Raw genomic sequence first — 20,796 nt, 5'->3', positions numbered from 1 at the left:
CGAACACGTGTTGTAGACGAGGTGTAAGTTACTTCACTGAATATTTTCTGAATACTAGATGTTGCACACTGTATATACATTTGTTTGGGAGAAATGTATTCAGTTTAGACGATGGGACTTGGGAGCTTATGTTTAGTAGATATATAATTTTAACATCTATCAAAGTGCAGTGCAAGGTACTTGAGATGCAGTGCGGGAAGCACGTGAGAAGTGGGACAAAAAGCGATCAAGGCTGATAGGATTTCTGCATTTTGACTCGTTATCTATAATTTATTAATCTATTTCTTGCCCAAAATAATGTTGAAAGTCTCTAATGTTGTGTTTAACGTTAGCTTCATTTGCCTAGCTCGAGGTGTTTTGCTTTGTCCAGGAAAAATATTATAGTGTCAGTTTAATAAAAAAATAAGTTTCAAAGACTGTAGTGGTTTCTACAGTCAGGATGTTTTGTAGTAGAGATCTGTATTTACACAACTAATCAATTACTTGATTTGTAGCAAACACTTGCTTATAAATTTTGCAATGTCTTTCTCTCCGTAGGACCTTTTTGGTGCTGTTTAATGAGAACACTGCAAAACATGGGAAGTAATTTATTTTTTCAAAATATTCATTCTGTAATTGTTAGTAGATAATATGTGACCCTGTCTGTGAAATCTAGGCTGAAGTCTCATGATCTAATTATGAGAATAGGAGCATGAAAATTTGCTTTCAGTTATTAATTTCACCATGATTTCAATTGTTCACATGTTGTTTCTATTAAAGATATAAAGGTTAAATATAAAACAGTAACTTACTAAATAAAAAATGACTTTAGCTTTGTTTTCACAGGCAGGGTCACAGAAATGACTATCATGAACTGAACATGAACATTTATACCACTACATGTAATCCACAGCCTCAACAAACATTCCGGAGTACATTCTAGGCAGTCTGGAGGGCTAGCTTCCTGTTGTGACATACCTGCAGGAGCAGATCTGGTCTGTATATATTAATATATATACATATACTGTACATAAAAATTAATGGTTTCTTGTCCTTTTCTATCACTTTTTTAAAATCAAATCTCTGTTACAGTATATCCAGATTTTTATCACAGACTGCAAACATTCACCTGAGATGAGTATCCAGAACCCTTATCTTTTCCTGTAAGAAAGTACTTTAAGACCTTATCAAGAATTACCTTGTTAGTTAAATAGCAGCATATTCTATTTTGATTTATTTTTGTAGAAAAAAATGTAAGTAATTTGTAGTTGTGATGGCAAAAGGCAATGATTGTTTTTTATACACTACTTTTAGGATAACAAGACTGATGTGAGGGTGACATTAAGAAGCTTGTGGGTGGCGGTGTTCGCTATATTCTGAAGGAGTGAGAACTTCATGAACCACCTGCTGACATTGCGATTGAGGGATTAACGTTTTAAACCGTTTGACTTCAGTAACATCAGTTTGTGCCCTGATTCTGCATATGATGTACATTATCAACCTGGCTTATCTGAAACTCCTTCAAATCACTTTTGAGGTGTTCCTGAAAGTACCCGTTTATCTGCAAAATCCATGAGACATTCATTCAAACACACACTAGACATACATACATTTCATCATCGTTAATAAGTTCAGTGTAGTCTATTGAAAAGACTTCTGATGTTTCAGTTGTTGCTTTTTGTTTGTAAGCCTGTCCAGATGTAGGTTTGTGTGTGTATGTCTAGTATGAATGTGTAATTTTATGTCTAGCTTTATTGTTTGAAAATTTGCAAAGTACATTTTTTTTTGATTAAAGAAAATACTGACATTGTATTGAATTAATGTTAATAAATATTTCTATTTATTTCAAATAAAGCTATTTGATTCTTGTGACAACATTAACCAGCACTTTCAGGAAAATAAATGACTCTCAAAAAATAAATAATGTACTTTAAGCAATATTGGATTTGGAATTATAAGGTTTTTACTTGCAGGTAATGAAAACAATGATTTGGGGAAAGCAATATAAACATACAACGTTGAAATGCAGTAAAATTAAGTTCAATGTAAACATTCAAAGTAAATTACAGGGTAAAATGAACAAACAATTTAAGTGTAAATGACTTAGTAAAATTAAGTTGGAACAATTGTTTTGGTGTTATCAATTGAAGTTATTTTTTAAAGTTGATCCAACTATTCATTTGATCCAACATACCGTTTAACATAAACAATGTAGTTATGTTTTAGTAGTTTTTTGGCTTTTTAATATTTTAAATTAATATTAAAAAGTATTAGTAAAAAAGTTATACAAAATTCACTTATTTTGGCACTCTTATGAATGTTTTGGCTCCCCTAGCATTTGCACATTCTGCCTGTGCCACGGGCTGTGATTTGAACAAGCACAAATGTGCTATTTGTAATAATAGCTTATGTATTTTATCTTTCAAATTAATTTGGTTTTGCAGATGCTCTTAAGAACAACAGCCTGACATCAAAAGGTCAACTAGCAAGAACAAGTGACATAATGGTTATAGTTAAATAAAATCGGAATTTGGAAGGATTTCAGTCTCTCTGTGTGCTCTACTGCTTTCCTTCATGATACTATTTAATTTGCTGGTCAGATCTTTTATGGAAGATTGTTTCTGTCATGGACGTTTATCAACTTTTAATTTGTGTGTTCATTGATGTAGTAATTCATTACTACTACTAATTACATTTTCAACTGGAAAAGTAATTAAAATACTTCTACTTAGTTACTGACTATACTACTTACTAATTAATTACAGCCAACACTGTTAATATTACTAGATGTTGCAGAAGTTGCTTTAAGTATATTTTGAATTAGATGTTTCTAGGCCTAGTGTGAAACCAATGGAGCATTAGACAAACGCTGATGTAGATCGGACCTTGATGGGTTTTGCATATGCTGTATACTTGGGCCCTACATAACACCCAGGGAAATCCTGCATATAATTTATATAGGTAATTGATCAACATGGAACCCATAGACAATCCCACTTACAACCCATATTTCAAGCCCACACAGTCACAAGGTACTACCCACATAAAACTTACATCTGTGAACAATATGGGTCTTGTGCATATTTGCTAGTTCGGGCCCATCTAACACCCAGTACAATCCTGCATATTACCTACATGGGCAATTGACAAAGGGCCAACATGGAACCCATGGACAATCCCACTTAAAGCCCATATTTCAAGCCCATGTTGTCCCCATGTAGTACCCACATGAAACTTAAATCTGGGAACAATATGGGTCTTGTGCATATTTCCCAGTTGGGGCCCACCTAAGACCCAGTAAAATCCTGCATATTACCTACATGGGCAATTGACAAAGGACCAACACGGAACCCATGGACAATCCCACTTAAAGCCCATATTTCAAGCCCATGTTGTCCCCATGTAGTACCCACATAAAACTGAAATCTGGTACCGATATGGGTCTTGTGCATGTTGCCCAGCTGGGACCCACTTAGGGGCAAGTGCAATCCTTCATTATATTCATGTGGGCAATTGGCATAGGGCCATTATGGAACCCGCGGACAATCCTACATAGGGCCCATTTTCCAGCCCATTTCATACCCAAATGGGCCCCACATACAAATGTTGGCTGGGAAGTACACTGAGGAACAGCTTTATGCTTGGTACCAGAAGTTCTTGAAGGAGTGCCCTTCTGGTCGCATCAGTCGAGAACAGTTCGAGAGTATATATGCCAGTTTCTTCCCTGATGCAGACCCCAAGTAATATACTCAACATGTTTTCAGAAGCTTTGATTCCAACAGTGATGGAACACTGGACTTTAAAGAATACATTGTTGCTTTGCATCTGACATCTTCAGGAAAGACCATTCAGGAACTAGAGTGGGCGTTTGCTTTGTATGATGTAGACAGGAATGGCACCATCATAAAAAATGAGATTCATGAAATTTTGAAGGTGAATACGAAATCATAGTGAGCTAGACTGCTTTTTATCATTTAATGCTGCATATACTCATTGAAAAGCCACATTCTCAAAATGTTGTATTCAACCCAGTGTTTGTAGAACTCACCTGACATGTTACTCTTCATTGTAGTCAATATTCAACATGATCTCTGAAGAAGACCAGAAAAACCTTCCGGATGATGAAAGCACGCCAGAAAACCGAACTGATTAAATTTGGGACTTTTTTGGGAAAAAAGAAAATGGTAAGCAACTATTTGTGTACATCACAGATGTATTATGTATAAGGAGTTAAATATCTCTCTAGGCATTTAGAAAACTGTGATATAGATAGCAGTGGGTCCTTTACGCTATGAAGAATAGTTTTGTTTTAAATAAAGGTGCAACACGATGCCATAAAAGAACCATTTTTGTATGTATGGTTCCAAAAAGAACCTTTAACATCCACAGACAACCGGTTCGGTTGAATATTTCACAAAATGTTTTTTTTTTAGTTGAAACAGAATATACAGACAGAAATTGTTCTTTTAAATTGCAGTTCATCCAAAATGAAAGTTTGTCATCTTTTAATCACCCTCTTATCATTACAAACCTGTATGACTTTCTTTCTTCTGCACAACACAATAATTATATTTTGAAGAAAGTTGGGAACCAAACAGCACTGGCCTCCATTCACTTCTATTGTATGGATACAAAACCAATGCAAGTGAATGGGTTTAACAACATTCTTCAAAATATTTTCTTTTGTGTTCTGTGGAACAAAGAAAGTCATACATGTTTGAAATGACAAGAAGGGTAAATGATGACTGAATTCAAATTTTTGGGTGAACTATCACTTTAAGGTCCTTGAAGAACCAAAAATTGTTATTCCATGGCATCGCTGTGAAGAACCCTTTAAAACCTTTATTTTTAAGAGAGAGATTGATAGCTTCTGATTTATATTTTGTCTGGCAGGTAAATTAACAGAGGGAGAGTTTATTCAAGGAGTGATGGACAATAAGGACATTCTCAGACTGATTCAGTTTGACGAACCCCAAAAGGTCCAAGAAAGGCTCAAAGAGAAGAAGCAATAACATCATGTGTAACATCATCTTGTTTTAGTTTGATCTGATTCCTTTAAATGACATATGCATGAAAAGGTCATGTGCAGTATAATATTTTTTCCAAATATTTCACATATTTTTCTGTTGTGTAAATCTACCAAGAAAACAGATATTTTTGCTCAGAAGTGTAGTTAATAACTCCACTGAATGTGCCATGATGTTAAAAATGTTGTTTATTACCATCAACATTGAATGTAAAACATTGAAGTACTTCACAATTTTCTAAATAGTATTCAATATAGAAGGCATTGCATTTTCATCTAGAGACTTAAAAACATTAAAATTGCTTTGAAACACAAGCAGTCCATAGCCAAATTCATTATTGTCAATATCCATGTAACCACACATGAAATATGTACATAACCAATTCTTACTTCATGCTACCTAAAAACTACACTTAACATATAAAACGTGATGTCAAGGTAATTTTAGTTGTGTACTTAAATGCTTATTACAAAGTGTACACAGTTTGACCTGTTAACTAAAGACAGCTTTTATGCATGTCCATTTTAGCCAGGGATAGACTGACTATTAAGACCAAATTGAAAGAAAAAAGCAGACTTATTGATGCAACAGTGTTTAATGTATTTATATACAACAGGCAATATTTTTATTAGTCCGGCATAGGTCTCAGTAGACTCATTTTATGAATTTATGTAATATTTTGATGAACAACAAATTAGTTCAAAATCTTCAGCCATTCATACAAAAACAACAGGTATAAAAAACATAATAGAAGCAATTTACAGTGATTATAATATAGATCCTAATTACATTTTTGTACAAAAATGAATCGCAAGCACAGGCTAATGACAAAATCATAAGTGCAATAGATTTAAAACTCACTCTCCTCTATGACTTCCTCCACTGTTTCTCCTAATGTCATCTCCCCATCACTGCTGGAGAGACTCTTGCGTGTGTAAAATTCCACACCTGTGTTCCGTCCACAAGTTATGTCCTCTGCTGATTGGACAGTCACTTGCATTTGTTGTCCCTGTGTGGGGATGTTGTTTCCTTCTGTGTATGATTCACTCTGTTCTGTGGCTTGTCTGGGGTTCTTTTGTGAACACTTCCACAGATATTTGGGATGTATGTCTGCAAAGCAGTTGTGGACCTCAAAGCGGTTGGAAAAAAGAAACACCTGCCACCTCTTTTTTAGCTCAGCCTGGACCTGGAAGATGAGTTCTGAATTTAGTTTTTGTTAAAAATTAGGCTTACTTTAGCACCAAATAACACTTAATTTATTGGTGTGTAAGTCTTTTCTTTCACGTGTAATTCTTCTATTCATCCTAATACACTCTTGGTTAATTTCCTAAACAGTGTGAAAACTACGGGCTGTCAAAACATTGCGTGGTTTGTTTAAGGCAGTCTAGGAAACTTGTTTGAAAACATGATATTTGCAGTACCATTTGGTGATGAATTGTACACTTCATCTTTAAATCATGAAGAAGTAATTAATTATATTAAAGCAAATCTCCAGAGCTCCAGAATCTTACCTCTCCATTAGCAAAGCAGTACAGAACCGCAACTACGAGACCCTGTGAAACAATAAAGCTCAGGGTTAAAATATTTTAGTGCAAAACAAAAACTATTATTTTTCATTTCAATGCTCCCCCATTGTCCACAACAATATTTGAAGGCCTCACCACAGTTCTAATCAATAAAATGTTCTAGAACTTGGCATAACTAGAATCAAACACAAAGCAATAGTTGAGGCCCCTTGCTGTGGGACTAAAACAGTGTTTTAGTGACTACCAGACAACAAGGGAAATAAGTCATTTTTTCTTACCTGGAAGGAGCTCAGGGTTAGATTGATGAAGTTCCGAACATAGCGGTTGCTACCCTCAACCGATTCATCGATAATTATGGTAAAGACAATCTCATGGACTCCAAGCAGAGGAACCAACACAAGCGTTGCTCTGGCTAAACTGTCACACAGGGGCAAGTGTTATGAAATGTATATTTATTATTTTTAGAGCTGTCAAACAACTTAATTATTTACCAAAAATATGTTTATTTACTTTGTTTAGTCATCTGTGTGAAACACACACAACTTTAAGGTTAACAGCGACTAACCTGTATCTGTAGTCAGTGAATTTCACTTGATCGGCTTTTAACTTTGAGAGCAGAAGTTTAATGATTTTGAGAAAAATGCAAAAAATAACCTGAAAAAGACAGAGTGCATTATCATATATCAGGTCCGACCTTAAATATCCAGTGTATGAAATTTTGCGGCAACCAACGGCTTACTCTACCTCTCCCTTTTGAAGCGCTATGGTGGCTGACACAGGAATATATCATCTTGTTTTCACTTATATGCCAAAGGAGATAATGTATTTACAAACGTGCTCTGTAGAGCAGTTTGTCTGTTTAGGACTACTGTAGAAACAACATGACGAATAAGGGGACCCGCGGTGAATGTACAGTAGATAGAAATAGCTCATTCTAAGATAATAAAAACATAACGCTTCATTATGTACGTTATATTGCATTTCTGTCAATAGATCCTCTAAAAATGTACACATTGGACCTTAAAATCTTCTGTGGGTACTTTTAATCAAAGCAAATTGTATTCAAGAAATATAGTTTGTACTGCATGTAACCCATGACCTTGCTGTTGCTAGCACCATGCTCTACCGTTTTTTTTTTCTTTTGTGTGTAACTGTGACAGATTTAAGTGATTCGATATATCGGACCACATCTCCTTTATCTATAACTCTCATGACTGCTCGTGACCAGCATGAGATGTGTAGCGGAAATTGCTACGAAATTACCACGAAACCCTTACAGCAGAATAGATGTTAATACAAATTGTAGTAATTTAAGTAGCCACCCTTTTCTCTTTTCATACTGACAATGTGTTACCAATAGAAAACTGTTGCAACAAAAAGCAAGTATAATTTCAGGTTATATAAAATTGATAGAGCCTCATACTCACAATCACTGACAATGTTATTGGTCCTCTGATTATCCACCAGATCCACCTGATGTTATTGGACCAACAGCTTTAACAACAAGTTTTGTAGGTAATTATGCATGCCACAATTAACATAAATAAATGGTAACTTTGCATGAAGCATACAAAATTCATAACAATAATAGTATAATACACCCTATAACCACTATCATACTACTCTTAAACTATTTAATCATAGTTACAGTGTAACTTTATGATTATGTATAATACATTAAAATATATGACCATATGTTATTTCACATTTTTAATGTGTTATACTCTACAATTAATGCAATTCATTAAAAAAATACTTATTATAATGTTTATAATTTCTCTTACAATCTGTTTATAATGCATAATCCACACTAAGTCATGTCACCATAAAACACCTCCTAAAACAATATGCAATAATGTCACATACAGTAAAAAAACACTTACTCTTGATTTTCATATAAAGTTTTGGCTAGAGTCCAGGGTATCACAAATAATAATGGGGTGCCTGAATGATAGGGATGAAGAAGAAAAATAATAATAAATTTGAACAAACAAACAAAAAATATATGGGTAGTTGACAAATAAATATGTAAATGTCCTATTGTGTAACAGCAAAGATGTAGAAAAAGAACTAACAATGGAGATCATTTTTTTCTCATGCTATTTTATATTATAAATAAAATATGATTAATATTAAATAAGATAATATTAAGTTTACTTTAATATGACACATAGGTAGGTATATTTGTCAACTACCCATGTGTTTTAGGGTTTTAATCCAATCCTACCCCATCCTATAACCATGTATGTCTTGAGAAGTCTTTTCCTCGCCAGCACTTCAGTGAACAGCAGCGTATGAAGAAAAACTGCCTCCACCAGGAGCCAGAAGTAATTGCACCCCACAAAATATTCCATGGACACCTTTGAGGCCTTGCAGATCAAATACATCTGAAAGATTATCACAAGAAAATATTATATTTTATAATCTATATGTATACTATAAACCTATCATATATTAAAATATAAATGGAATTAATTGATCTGTACCGCAGAATTTGTGTAGCTGTTCCATCCAATTTCATCATTGGGCAGACTGGAATACATAACTTGTAATATAACCTCTTTGGTAATTACTGCCGTTGCTCTAAGTATGAATGATACAAAGAGGTTCATGTGGATGTAATTCCTTGTACAGTGTAACTTCCTGAAAACAACAGGTAAAATGAATTTATTTCTTGCTTAGGGACAGATAAAATTAATAATCAGATATTTGGTGACAGCATTCACTGTATTCCCAAACAGTATAATCTACTCATTAAAAATAAGCAAACTGTACTCAAAACTGAAAAAGTTCATTTATCTTACAACTTTTAGTAAATCTCGAAATAATGTATTTTATGTATTTATATAAAAATTAGAATGGGAAGAGGCTTATAAATGTTCAGTATTCTATTCTGTTATTTAAAGAGTTTTGTGTCATTAGTGATTTTAATGAGGTTACCATTGTGCAGACGAGTAGAGCATTTGCTTAGGAGGAAAACAGACTCATTAAAAAAAGAGTGTTTGATCTGAAGGCATTACATTGGTAATTCTACAGCTGTAACTGGCTGTTGTTCCTTCATGACAACATATATAAGTGAAACTCAGTTTATTCAAAATTAATTATTTTGAGTTTACTATACTTATACTCAAAATTATTGAGTTTTCAACTTAAAATTTTTGAAGTAATAAGTTTCCACAAATGTTTTGAGTTATCTTAACTTATCAGGGTTTACAGTGTTGGACTGGGACAGAATAAATGACCAGATAAGAAAGAAGTGAATGTGTTTGATCATGAAGAATGGAATAAAAGAAAGCATGTTGATTGCCGTGATTAATCAACATTAGATTGTCATAATTATCAATAAAACCTTATTTTACCACTATTGTTAAAGACCAAAACATGATTCACTCACCTCAGGCGACTCATTATCACAAGAGCCAATGAAAGGGAAGAAAAAGACAGCGCATATCCTACGATGGATAAGACTCTCAACACAGACTGCCGAAATACTTTGTCTTCCTGTGTATGCAGGATACCATTGTAAATCATGCCACAATAGAGACCATACTATAATGTATGGCAAAGGTATTCACCTCAGACTTGAAAAAATGAGGGTTTTCACACTCTGACTGATTTCTCCATACAATGCTGGAATTCTCCTCAGTTTTCCAGGTCCCATTGACCGTACATTCCTTGTATACATTTCCAGTAGCAACTGAAATGACAAGACTAATGAAATATTCTTAAATGCCTTTAATTAGACAGTTTGTTACTACTTAACCCTGTCTGTGAAATTATGTGAAAGTCACATACTCTAACCATGAGATTAGGAGCATCAAAATGATATAAATGAGTAGCTAATATGTATTTTTCCAAATGATAGGTTATGATAGATCTGAGATAATGTTCTATTTTTTCATTTACTGAAATAATGATGTTATTGACACTACATTTTATTATTTTGCACAAACATAACATAAACGTAAAAATTCTAAGACATGGCCTTAGTCGATATTAAATATATAGGCCTAAAGTTAGGCAAGATTTTCAGACAGTAACAAAACAGTAAATTATTGTTGTTTTCTCTATAAAGTCATTCACATAATGCAAGGCACATTCTGTAATATAACATTGATATATTTAAAGGTGTGATGACTGGGCTTGTTCATTGTTTTATACTGTTGTATGAGGTCTACTTACTGTATGACGTTCGCGTGGTTTTTACATTTAAAAACATAAAAATCAATAAGTAATAGGTAGGGCTGTAGTCAAGTCCACCGTTGTCGAGTCCAAGACAAGTCCAAGTCCAAAGAGCTTCGAGTCCAAGTCAAGACCGAGTTCAATTGAGACGGTCAAGACAGAGACACAAAAAAATCATGACTACAAGACCACACACTTAACTATTGAGAATTTTTGTGATGCAAGAGACATATCTATTCTAAGATAATGATTTTCATTATTGTTTGTAATGATCAAAAAGACTATTTTATTTTACCTTAAAATAAGGTAATTTTATTTACTTTAGGTATAGCACTAAAGTCACAAAGCCGAAGTGTAACTTTTAATTTTTAAAAACTTGTAATTTTTTTTATTGAAGTGTAACAATCCTATTCTGCCAATAGAAAATGTAACAAATAACCAGCAAACACTTGAATATGTTCCCATTCTTGAACTTATGACTCAAGCTTAAGTTATAGTCGTGCGTAGGACCTACGCCGTAGCCTCTACGCCATAGGTTATGTGTCGGTTTTCGTTTACACTTCTGCCTTGTTGTCCGCGTCGACAGGCAATGACCACCACTAGGCGTCAGTGTCTACGCGCGTGTTACTTGTGTAACCAAGACAAGAGCCGAAGAAGAATGAGCTCGTTTGAGAAGCATTAGCAGTGATAGTGGCAAGTAAACGGTCACTTTTGTTGCAGCTTGAGATGTTAAATACAGAAGGACAAATAATTTACTTAGATAATTCATTCGTAAATGCGTTTGAGTAAACATGATGCTATCGCAGAGTTTTTTTTGACCTGAGGGGTGGTTCAAACAGACCAATCACAGCGCTTGCGGTCCGCGTAGGGTCCGTGTTGAGTTGATGCGTTGTTACATTTTTGGAGGGTGCGCGCCAGGCTACGGCGTAGGGTACGCGGCTCTGCGTAGGTAACCTCTTCAATCAGATGCTCAGTAACTTGGTCGATGTCGATGCTCGCCATGTTGTTCTTTTGTGGACTCTGAACTTGCCGGAAGAAGACGCCAGAGAATAAGACGCCAGAAATGCGTAGAAGGATGTACAATGCTGCTAAACCGACCAATCACAGTGCTTGCAGTCCGCGTAGGGTCCGTGTTTAGTTGACGCGTTGTTACATTTTTGGAGAGGTGCGTGTCAGGCTACGGCGTAGGGTACGCACATGGTACGTGGCTCTGCGTAGCCTTCGCCGTACCGCACGTTTTGGTGCCCATACTTAAATAACATGTTCATATCGCAATGACAATAAAAATACGATCAATCTTATCTTTAAGCCCTACTTTCTAAACTCCTAACTACTTTCTAAAAATATTCAAATGCAATGCTAACTCTGAAACATGGCATTAACTTACCTCTCTTTGTGATGCCTTTGCAGGTTTCTTACAAAATTGGATGTTGTCCCACAGGTTTCGGAGAAAGTTTTGTTGCAAAAAGTTTCCTTTTAAGCGCACTGTCGATAAATTCTTTACGGTTTGTAAAACCAAATGTTATTATGCCGCTGCTCGCTGACATCGTGCCTGATGAATGATTGATGCTATTCAGTTCGGGCCGCGGACGAATCGTTCATTTGAACCGGTTCATTCTTTTAAGTGAACCGGTCGAACCAGTTCACCTGAATTGTTCGCGTTTAGCGTCTCCCTTACACACTTAATATTACCCACAAATTAATTCAGTTCTTCACTTTCTGGCGTGCATGACAGTCCCGAGGACTTGAACCAATATACCGGAGTTATTTAGTTACACCAACAGCACACACTGAACTGCTGTGTGAAGAGAGAACTTATGAACACGCGCGGCTCTCGTTCTTTAGTCCAGAGTCGGCAGCAGTTTTCGGATCACAAGAAGCATGCTCTATCAATGTTTTGTTTTGAAGGAGAAAGAACATATACATATATCTGGACTCAGTCGAGACCTACTAACATTTGGCGAGACCAATGACCAAGTCCGAGACAAGTCCGAGTGCAAATACCAACGAGTCCAAGACAAGTCCGAGATCATAAAAAAACGTCTCGAGTCCGGACTCGAGTACTACAGCACTAGTAATAGGCTATGGGTTTTGAGGCCAGCTCTACAAACGCTTGGTTTGAATGGGCGTTCCGCCATGAAGTCTTGGAAGTAAACGCCCACTGCTTTGATAGGATAGCAGTTTGCGTAGTAAACCTTGTTGGAGTCTTCTGCGAATTTGGTTAGAGACGTAACGTTAGGTTACACATTAGCACCATTCGCACGAGATTAGCATTATCTGGGGACCTCTTGTGATTTATAAATTACCTCCCCACATCAGTATTTCATGTGACGCATTCGCATGGGATGATTTGAGGTGTGGGGTGAGGATTAGGTGTTAGGGCAGGGGTTAGGATTAGGATTAGGTGTGGGGAGGGGTTAGAATTAGCCAATCGGACATTGTGTTATTGAAGGAGGTGCAGAATCTGGCAGGGGTGCATTTCTCGGCACAACACCTGTAATTTATGGATATGACCCAGCACCCGAAATAATACCAAAACACTTCAAAACACCCTCCATTATTCGCAAACGGTGGATAAAACCTTGAAAAATGATATATGAGCCCGCCAAATCACAGAGATCCCGATTCGCATGGTCTTAAGATCATAGACAACCTCTGCAATTAATACAAATGACTAGAGTTCCCCAGGTAATACTAATCTCTCGCGAATAGTGCTCAGGGCATATCAAGAGATCTCTAACAAAGCAATAGTGACGCATAGTATAAAAATGTTTTACTCACATAAGATTGCTGCGCCATTCCTATCGGATCCAATATTGACGGCACAGCACTGCTTTTTAATTTTAGTCTCTCCACAAATCCAGTGTCGACCTGTGCCTTGTTCACGAAGGAATCCTCGGAGAAATGAAACGAACAAACGCTCTATGTTTTTCCCACATGAGCTGGAATGTCTTGAAAAATAAACTTTAACCACACATTCCTAATATCGGAATCCGAAGGAAGGTTATGCAGCGACTGTATTCTTCCACAACCAGGGATGGCACAATATTTAGCTATCTTTAACGGCATGTTTGTTTATTGCTTGCTCGCTCTATCTGGTTCCGCGCCACTTGTGTGTCATGGTTCTGCCCCATCTTGTCTTGATTTTCTTGAGCTAGTGGCAGAACCTCTTGTTTTACGTGGAGAGAGAAGTTTTGGCCCACTTGGCCTTCCACATTCTCTTTCTCTCCATGTCGCGTCTCTGTTCCCGCCATTTCGTCTCCTTAATTGCTCGTTATTGGTTTTATGCCCCACACCTGTTCCGTCTTGATTTGTCCCCTTATTTAATGCCCCTGCGTCCTCTTTTTTGTACTGGATCATTGTTGTGTCCTGTTCAGGTCATTGTGGTGAGTTCCTGTTGTGTAGTCAGTTTAGTTTATGGTGGTTATGTCAAGTGCTGTTATTATTTCTAGTCTAGTTAGTCCCTGTCCTCGTTGTTATGTTTTGTTATGTTCCCCATTGTGGGTTTTTGTTTTGTCCTTGTTTTATTATTATTAAAGTCCTGTTTAACCCCTTACCTCCTGTCTGCACTAGTGTCCTCTGTCTCCGTGTCTCACCCCGAGAATCTTGACATTGTGTTACTTCAGAATTGTCATGCCCGAACCCCGTGGGCAGGGCTAGAGAAGTAGTCGTTCATATTCTTTCTGTGGAGGCGGTGTTCAAACTATCGTAGTCATAGATATGTGCATTCCAGAACCTGGCGTTCACTGGGCCTGGTGTCAATAACAGTTGTAATCTCAGTAACTAGGGAGTTTTCAGTTCTGACACTTACAGCGTGAATACGATTCAGACTTATATAACTAAAGCTCTGGTTAAAATTGTGGTTTTAATTCATGGCATCTTTAATATTGACTAAGTCCATGTCAAATAATTTTTAAAAGCCAACTGTTATTTAATTAGTATTATTGTAACTATATAACTTTCTAAATCAAGCACAATTTACAACAATATTTTGCATTTGGAGTTGACCTACACAATATTGCCTGTAATCATTCATATAGCAAGAATTAGCATCATTGGTTGTTTTGTTAACTGGTGTTCTCAATGCATGCAAGATATCCACAACAATCAAAGGCAACTGTACAGTAAAAAAATTATAAGATAACAAATATAAAAAACTACATAATAAAACCGATAACTCACCTTCTCTGATCCATGGTAAATAGGAAGGACAGGGTACAGATATTATCCCAGGAGATGAATGTGGCCAACAGGCAAACTTGTCAAATGTTCCATTGCAAAAAATTCCTATAGCATTAATTTGTACAAGAAATAAGCACAATACCTTCAAGCTTCCCTGTTGATTAAACCACTTTATGTAAATTTTCATTCACCAGTTCCAGTAGGGAAAGTAGCTGTCAGCGATCTGGTACAGTTCTCCTGATATTCAGCACGTTTCTGGATCAAATCATCTAGGCCCATGACCTTTACAAAACCATAAAAACACAACATTTACTGCCGTTTGTGTGTGTATTGTAAATCAACAGAGAGAATTCTACAATGTTTTTGTAAAAAATATAAACTGTCATCATAAGAATAGTTTTATTGGACTGATGGTTTTTTTCTTTTTTTAAGCATTTTACAAACACAAGATGGCAGTATTTATGAAAGAGCTGCATAAAAGAAACACTCCATGATGTGTTTTCTCACTTTTTTAGCAAAAAAGTACCATTGTAAAGATTTGCTAAAAGTCCTGATGTTTATGTAAGCTTTTTTATTATGACAGAATTACAAATATTGAAGAGTGTTGTGTGGTAGGTAATATTGAACACATTTGCGCTTCTGCTACAATGAACAGATAAATATTTACACTCTGTCCTGTTTAAAAATACCAGTTCCTCAAAGTTTTTGTCAGTTTAGAGCAAGAATAATTATTTGTAAAAAATACATCTTGTACCATTGTCTGTGTTACGAATGGAATTATTAACAGAATTTATGTTAAAATTGCAAATGAAGTAACAGTACACATCAGCTGGTATACACACCCTCTTTATATTACATTTGATATAGATGCTTATGAGTTACTAGTCTAAATTGCAATGGATTAGAAGCAATAAAACATCTGGTATATTTTAAATATCACAAAACTATAATCTTAATTAAATATAAAATACAGACTAGTTGGTTTTACAGAAACCATGCAGTCTAGCAGATAATTGTCATTAAGTTCTTAAAAATACAGTTCAACTACATATGCAAAAAACAATACATATACATTGTATATACATTCCTATATTTTCAGTTTTTCAAATTACAGCTTTTTATAATCTTTTTCCAAAATGTTATATTTTATGTTATATCCTTCCTAATACCATGAAGTTATAAATGTTATGGTCACATCATAAATTCTTGCAGGACCTCAGGATGACTTTTTCACAAATCAAAAACAGACTATCATGTTTGGAAAATACACTGCTGTCTACTTTCCATGCAATATTTTAAAAGATTAATTTACGTCTGGTAAAAATTCAGGGTATGTGGAATTAGAATAGGAGTTAAACAGCAACACATATGACATAAGTGCATATGATATGGGGGATTTATAAAAAATGCAGTCTGTCTTGCCATTTGCAAATTTGTGGTATTTCAGTCTCTTAAGACCCCATCTTAATTAATATGATATAAGGGAACTAAATATTCTGCAGTCATGATCATGGTCAATGAGCATTATGTGTCTTGATTGATGTCATAGATTGCATCATAGGCCTCTGAGGCCTCATGTTATTTTCTGAAAATAAATTATGATATTTGCAGGTAATATTCATTTTAATATTAGTAATAGTATTAAGCAAAAAGTAAATGAATCAATAAGGAAGCTAACTGAATAATCTCTTAGATGGTGTGTGACCTAATGTGCACCTACAGTATCACCAGCACTGAAGCAAAATGACATGAATCTGCATGAGTCAACAATCTTCAGTCACATTTATGATGGGACTGTATTTGAAGACACCGTTCCCTGACCCAAACCTGTTACACTGCAGCCCTAGCCAGGACAGGATCATGAAATGACCTTTGGGCAACTGATAGGAATGAAGGATTTCAGTGTATCAAAATTGCCTGACAGGGCCTGTATTGTGTCATGTGCTACATTACATACATCATCAGAAAACAGAGGAGACCTGTGAGGGAGGTACAGCCTGATGATGATCTCTAAACCACTACAGACTGAGCTTCATGAGATATAACTTTTAGTATACACTTTTTAAATTATTTTTATATAAAAGGCAACACAAACATGCATTATGCCCACATGCATTTTACTTTTAATCTCCATGGATAATAGGCAGGCATCAGTGTCATCTTTTACCTGCAATAAGAGATGTTAGGTCAGTAAACAATATAGAAATAGTTACTTTATCGCCAATCTTTTTAAAATTAAATCTCCAGTTTAAGGTTTGTGTTCTTTATATTGTCAACGTCAATGTTTTCAAGTTTTGGCTTTTGAATTTGCATATATTCAACCGTTAAAGACTTTAAAAAGTTTATACATGTATGTGCCTTGTGCCTTTTGTGGAGTGAAATAAATAATTCACAATACATTAAAAGCAATAAAATAGCACAACAAAACCATATTTTCCACTATCTATACCACTTTTCTATGCAGACTCAGCGGATGTAAAAGCCTTTCAGATAATGTGAACTCCTGCAACTGCTACTGAGTTAATCCAATTTAAAAAAAAATATTGAAACGGACAGTCCTCCAGACACTTTCCTCAGTATCCCATGCAGTGAACACTAATGGGTATAAAACACTTTATTTTGTGGGGAAAACACCATCTCATTGCAATGAACCATTAAAAAAGATAATTTATAAAAAAAGAACTTAAAGTTAGTTTATCAAAATATACAACTTCAGTTTACAACTGCTTCAAACTGTAATACATATCTCTTAAAGTAATCTGTCTGTGCATCGTTTGAAGTGTTCCTGACATTTTAATAAGGTTTTAAAATTTGTCATAATCTTTAAGCAGCGGTAAAAAAAACTATGGACGTAACTGCGTCTTTTGACGTAACAACCAGCCAATAGCAGCGCTTCTGATCACTAGTTCTTCTATCGATATATGCTGCCTTTCCAATTAAATCCAGATATACTAATCGTACACAAGAGGTGCGTTCGAAGAACTGAATTATCCAGATCATGATTAGCGGGATTAGATCTCGGATATTTCATTTGATCTTGGATGTAGTAAGCGATGTACGAAGAAACAGCAACATGGACAGAGAATTTTGTCTTTTGATAAAAAATTGTCCTCAAAAATATATTTTGTTATAAGCTTGTTGGCTTGTTAGTAAAACACATGTTCCAAATAACATAAATTGTTGCTTGTTTGATAAATCTTGTTTGACTTATTATATATACTGTATGATGTAAACAAAACTTGTTTCAAACTTTGTTTTCCTTTAAAAAATTGTTACGCTGCTATTTTTGGCTTATCTTCTAAAGTGTGTTGGTAAAGTTAGAGTAAAAACTAACTACCTTTTAAAACATTTTTTTCTGTAAAATCCAGGTAGACTGTGTTTAGTGCGGAGGTCATCCATTCTTACCTGTGTAATGTAGACGACCATAAACAGACCACAACGCAGAATATCCCTGTCCCCCAGCCTTCTCTCAGGATAGGGTACCATCACCATGAACATGGCTCAATATTCACCCGCCCGCGAGGTGAAAAAAACTCCACGACTTCATGCCACATGCCCAAGGCCACCTACCCGCTTTCGCTCAGAAAGATTTCTGATATCATGTTTAATTTCCTATATATCATTCAATGTGAATGGTCTTAAATGACCTTCAGCAGAACTGCAGAGCCCTCAGAGAACGATCAATGGGAGTTCCCAGACTCTGGTTGCCTAATCTTCAAATGAGAACGTCTGTGTTGCTTCACTCACTCCTGCAGCACTTCTGGCCCTCCCAGCCAATCAAGATAAGGCAAGAGACCATTTTCAGACATGAAACTTGCTTGTTGTAGCCAGTGACATGCTTACAAAACAAAGATTTTTAAGAAAAATTATGATTCCTAATTCCTGTCATTTCTTTTAAAATACATTTTTACATTATTATTTTTTATTTACTGTTATTTCCTGTTGGCATTATTCATTTATATGTATATGTATATTAGGGCTGTCAAAATATGAACTGTGATTAATCACATCCCGAATAAAAGTTTGTTTACATAATATATGTCTGAGTACTGTGCATATTATTTTGTATAAACACATACACATAGGCCTACAAGTATACATATTTTTGAAATAATTACATGTATTTATTTATATCTACCAATAATTTAAATGACATGTAAATGTTTATTAATTTTTATATTTTTCTCAAAATATTCATGTATGTTTTAATAAATACAAAATTACACAGAAATATATTATGTAAACACAAACTTTTATTCTGGATGCGGTTATTCGCGATTAATATTTTGACAGCCCTAATTATGTCAGGAGTCAGGAATTAAGTTTCTCTCATAGAGAAGAGATTTTTGATTTTCTTCCCTGAAATATACATTTCACATATATACTAATATTTTATTTTTCTGCAATGGAGAAGAAAATTCATCACAATCGCATGGCAAAAACATAACTATTTTCCGATTTTGGCTAATTACGTACAATCTCATTTGTTCATTTTAGTACCATTTGCTTTCACGCCAGGGGTTAGGGGCAGGGCTTTAGTATTTATTTTTTCTAGTAATTGTGCATTTTTGTATGATCCACAACTTGGATCCTATGAATAACTCAACTCAACTCTCAAATCAACTTTATTTATATAGCGCTTTTTACAATTTGCATTGTTACAAAGCAGCTGTACATGAGATGTCACGAATCTCGGGGTGAGACACGGAGACAAGGACAGAGGACCCAAGTGCAGACAGCGGGCAAGGGGTTAACAAAACAGACTTTAATAATAATTAAAAAATACAAAACAAAGACCCACGTGGGGGAACATAACAAAACATAGCAACACGGACAGGGACTAACTAGACTAGAAATAATAACATTTGACATGACCACTGTAAACTAAACTAACTACACAACAAGAACTCACCACAAAGACAAACACGACGCAACAGAACAATGATCCAGCACAGGACAGAAAACACAGGGACCTTATAAAGGGGACAAATCAAGAGGAAGCAGGTGCGGGGCATGAACTAATTAACAAACAATAACGAGGAGACGAAAGGGCGGGAACAGAGACGCCACACCGGAGAGTGGAAGACCAACAGGGACAAAACGTCACTCTCCACATAAAACAAGAGGTTCTATCATGGTTCTTCCACTAGGTTAAGAGAAGCAAGACAAGGTGGGGCAGAACCATGACATGAGACATATTTATGAAGGTAATTTTGGTGCAAAACAACTTAGCGCCTGTGAGAGTGGAACTTGTTGTTTTAGAGGTTGGCCACACATGTGTATCAGTAAATTTGAAGTGAAAATTTGAAGTTGCAAACTTGTAGTTCCCTTTCTGTCGGTCTCTCGACGTTGTGTCGAACCGACAGATTGGGGTTTGTCTTGAGAACCTATCATCTTCTGAGTATTTAGAAAAGGCCAATGAAAATTGGCAAATTAAATTTGCATGCCGGACTCCTCCCCGGATGTCCGGGTATAAGAGGGAAGCCGGCGTGATCATTCATTCACCTTTTGTTCTTCAGAGCCTACGCATCTGATGAGCTTCTCTACGATCTTTGGTGATCACTTTTCTGCTGGAATCTACGATGTGGTACAGCAGACGGTCCCTTCCTGCAGTGACTCTCCCCTGGGCGTCACGGCAGTTCCGGAGGTGTTCGAATCGGACCTGGTGCTCGCGGCTGGCTACATGGCGCCTCGGTTTGAGCGCGCGGCTCCAAGCCGCGCCCGCCCCCAGTGCCATGTTTACCAGAAGTGCATGAGGAACTTAGTAAGACCTGGAACGCACCCTTTCCGGCACGTTTCACGTCAAACAAAGTTCTGTCACCCTCTCTTCCCTCGAGGTTGAGACAGCTAGAGGATACATCGATGTCCCCCAGGTGGTGCCGCCGCGGTGCACTCGTGCC

The 20,796-nt window shown here is 36.0% G+C and overlaps 2 protein-coding genes across 4 annotated transcripts; one reads left to right on the top strand and one right to left on the bottom strand.

The window, feature by feature from the left end:
- The first annotated feature begins 3,582 nt into the window (after positions 1–3,582).
- On the top strand, positions 3,583–4,991 carry rcvrnb (recoverin b). Its single transcript, XM_057328264.1, is given in 3 exon segments — positions 3,583–3,912; positions 4,052–4,163; positions 4,873–4,991. Coding segments are annotated over 3 exon segments (561 nt in total).
- A 205-nt stretch (positions 4,992–5,196) lies between these two features.
- Positions 5,197–18,599, bottom strand: LOC130550759 (glucagon-like peptide 2 receptor). 3 transcript variants are annotated; one of them, XM_057328263.1, is made up of 14 exons: positions 18,302–18,599; positions 15,088–15,178; positions 14,897–15,001; positions 13,496–13,609; positions 10,108–10,229; positions 9,927–10,033; positions 9,019–9,175; positions 8,760–8,919; positions 8,416–8,476; positions 7,960–8,026; positions 7,098–7,186; positions 6,811–6,949; positions 6,518–6,559; positions 5,197–6,192 (listed from the first exon to the last, which is right to left on the bottom strand). In XM_057328263.1, exons 1-14 carry the CDS (start codon positions 18,392–18,394, stop codon positions 5,857–5,859), a joined length of 1,683 nt encoding a protein of 560 aa, XP_057184246.1. In that variant the 5' UTR covers positions 18,395–18,599; the 3' UTR covers positions 5,197–5,856. The 3 variants fall into 3 exon arrangements, with proteins under 3 accessions (XP_057184246.1, XP_057184244.1, XP_057184245.1); XM_057328261.1 differs by lacking the exon at positions 13,496–13,609; XM_057328262.1 differs by lacking the exons at positions 13,496–13,609; positions 14,897–15,001; positions 15,088–15,178; positions 18,302–18,599 and adding an exon at positions 10,715–10,910.
- Between the last annotated feature and the right edge of the window lie 2,197 nt (positions 18,600–20,796).

Source organism: Triplophysa rosa, unplaced genomic scaffold (genome assembly GCF_024868665.1).
Source record: "Triplophysa rosa unplaced genomic scaffold, Trosa_1v2 scaffold422, whole genome shotgun sequence".
NCBI classification, from domain to species: domain Eukaryota; kingdom Metazoa; phylum Chordata; class Actinopteri; order Cypriniformes; family Nemacheilidae; genus Triplophysa; species Triplophysa rosa.
This window is presented reverse-complemented; position numbering and strand designations above follow the sequence as displayed.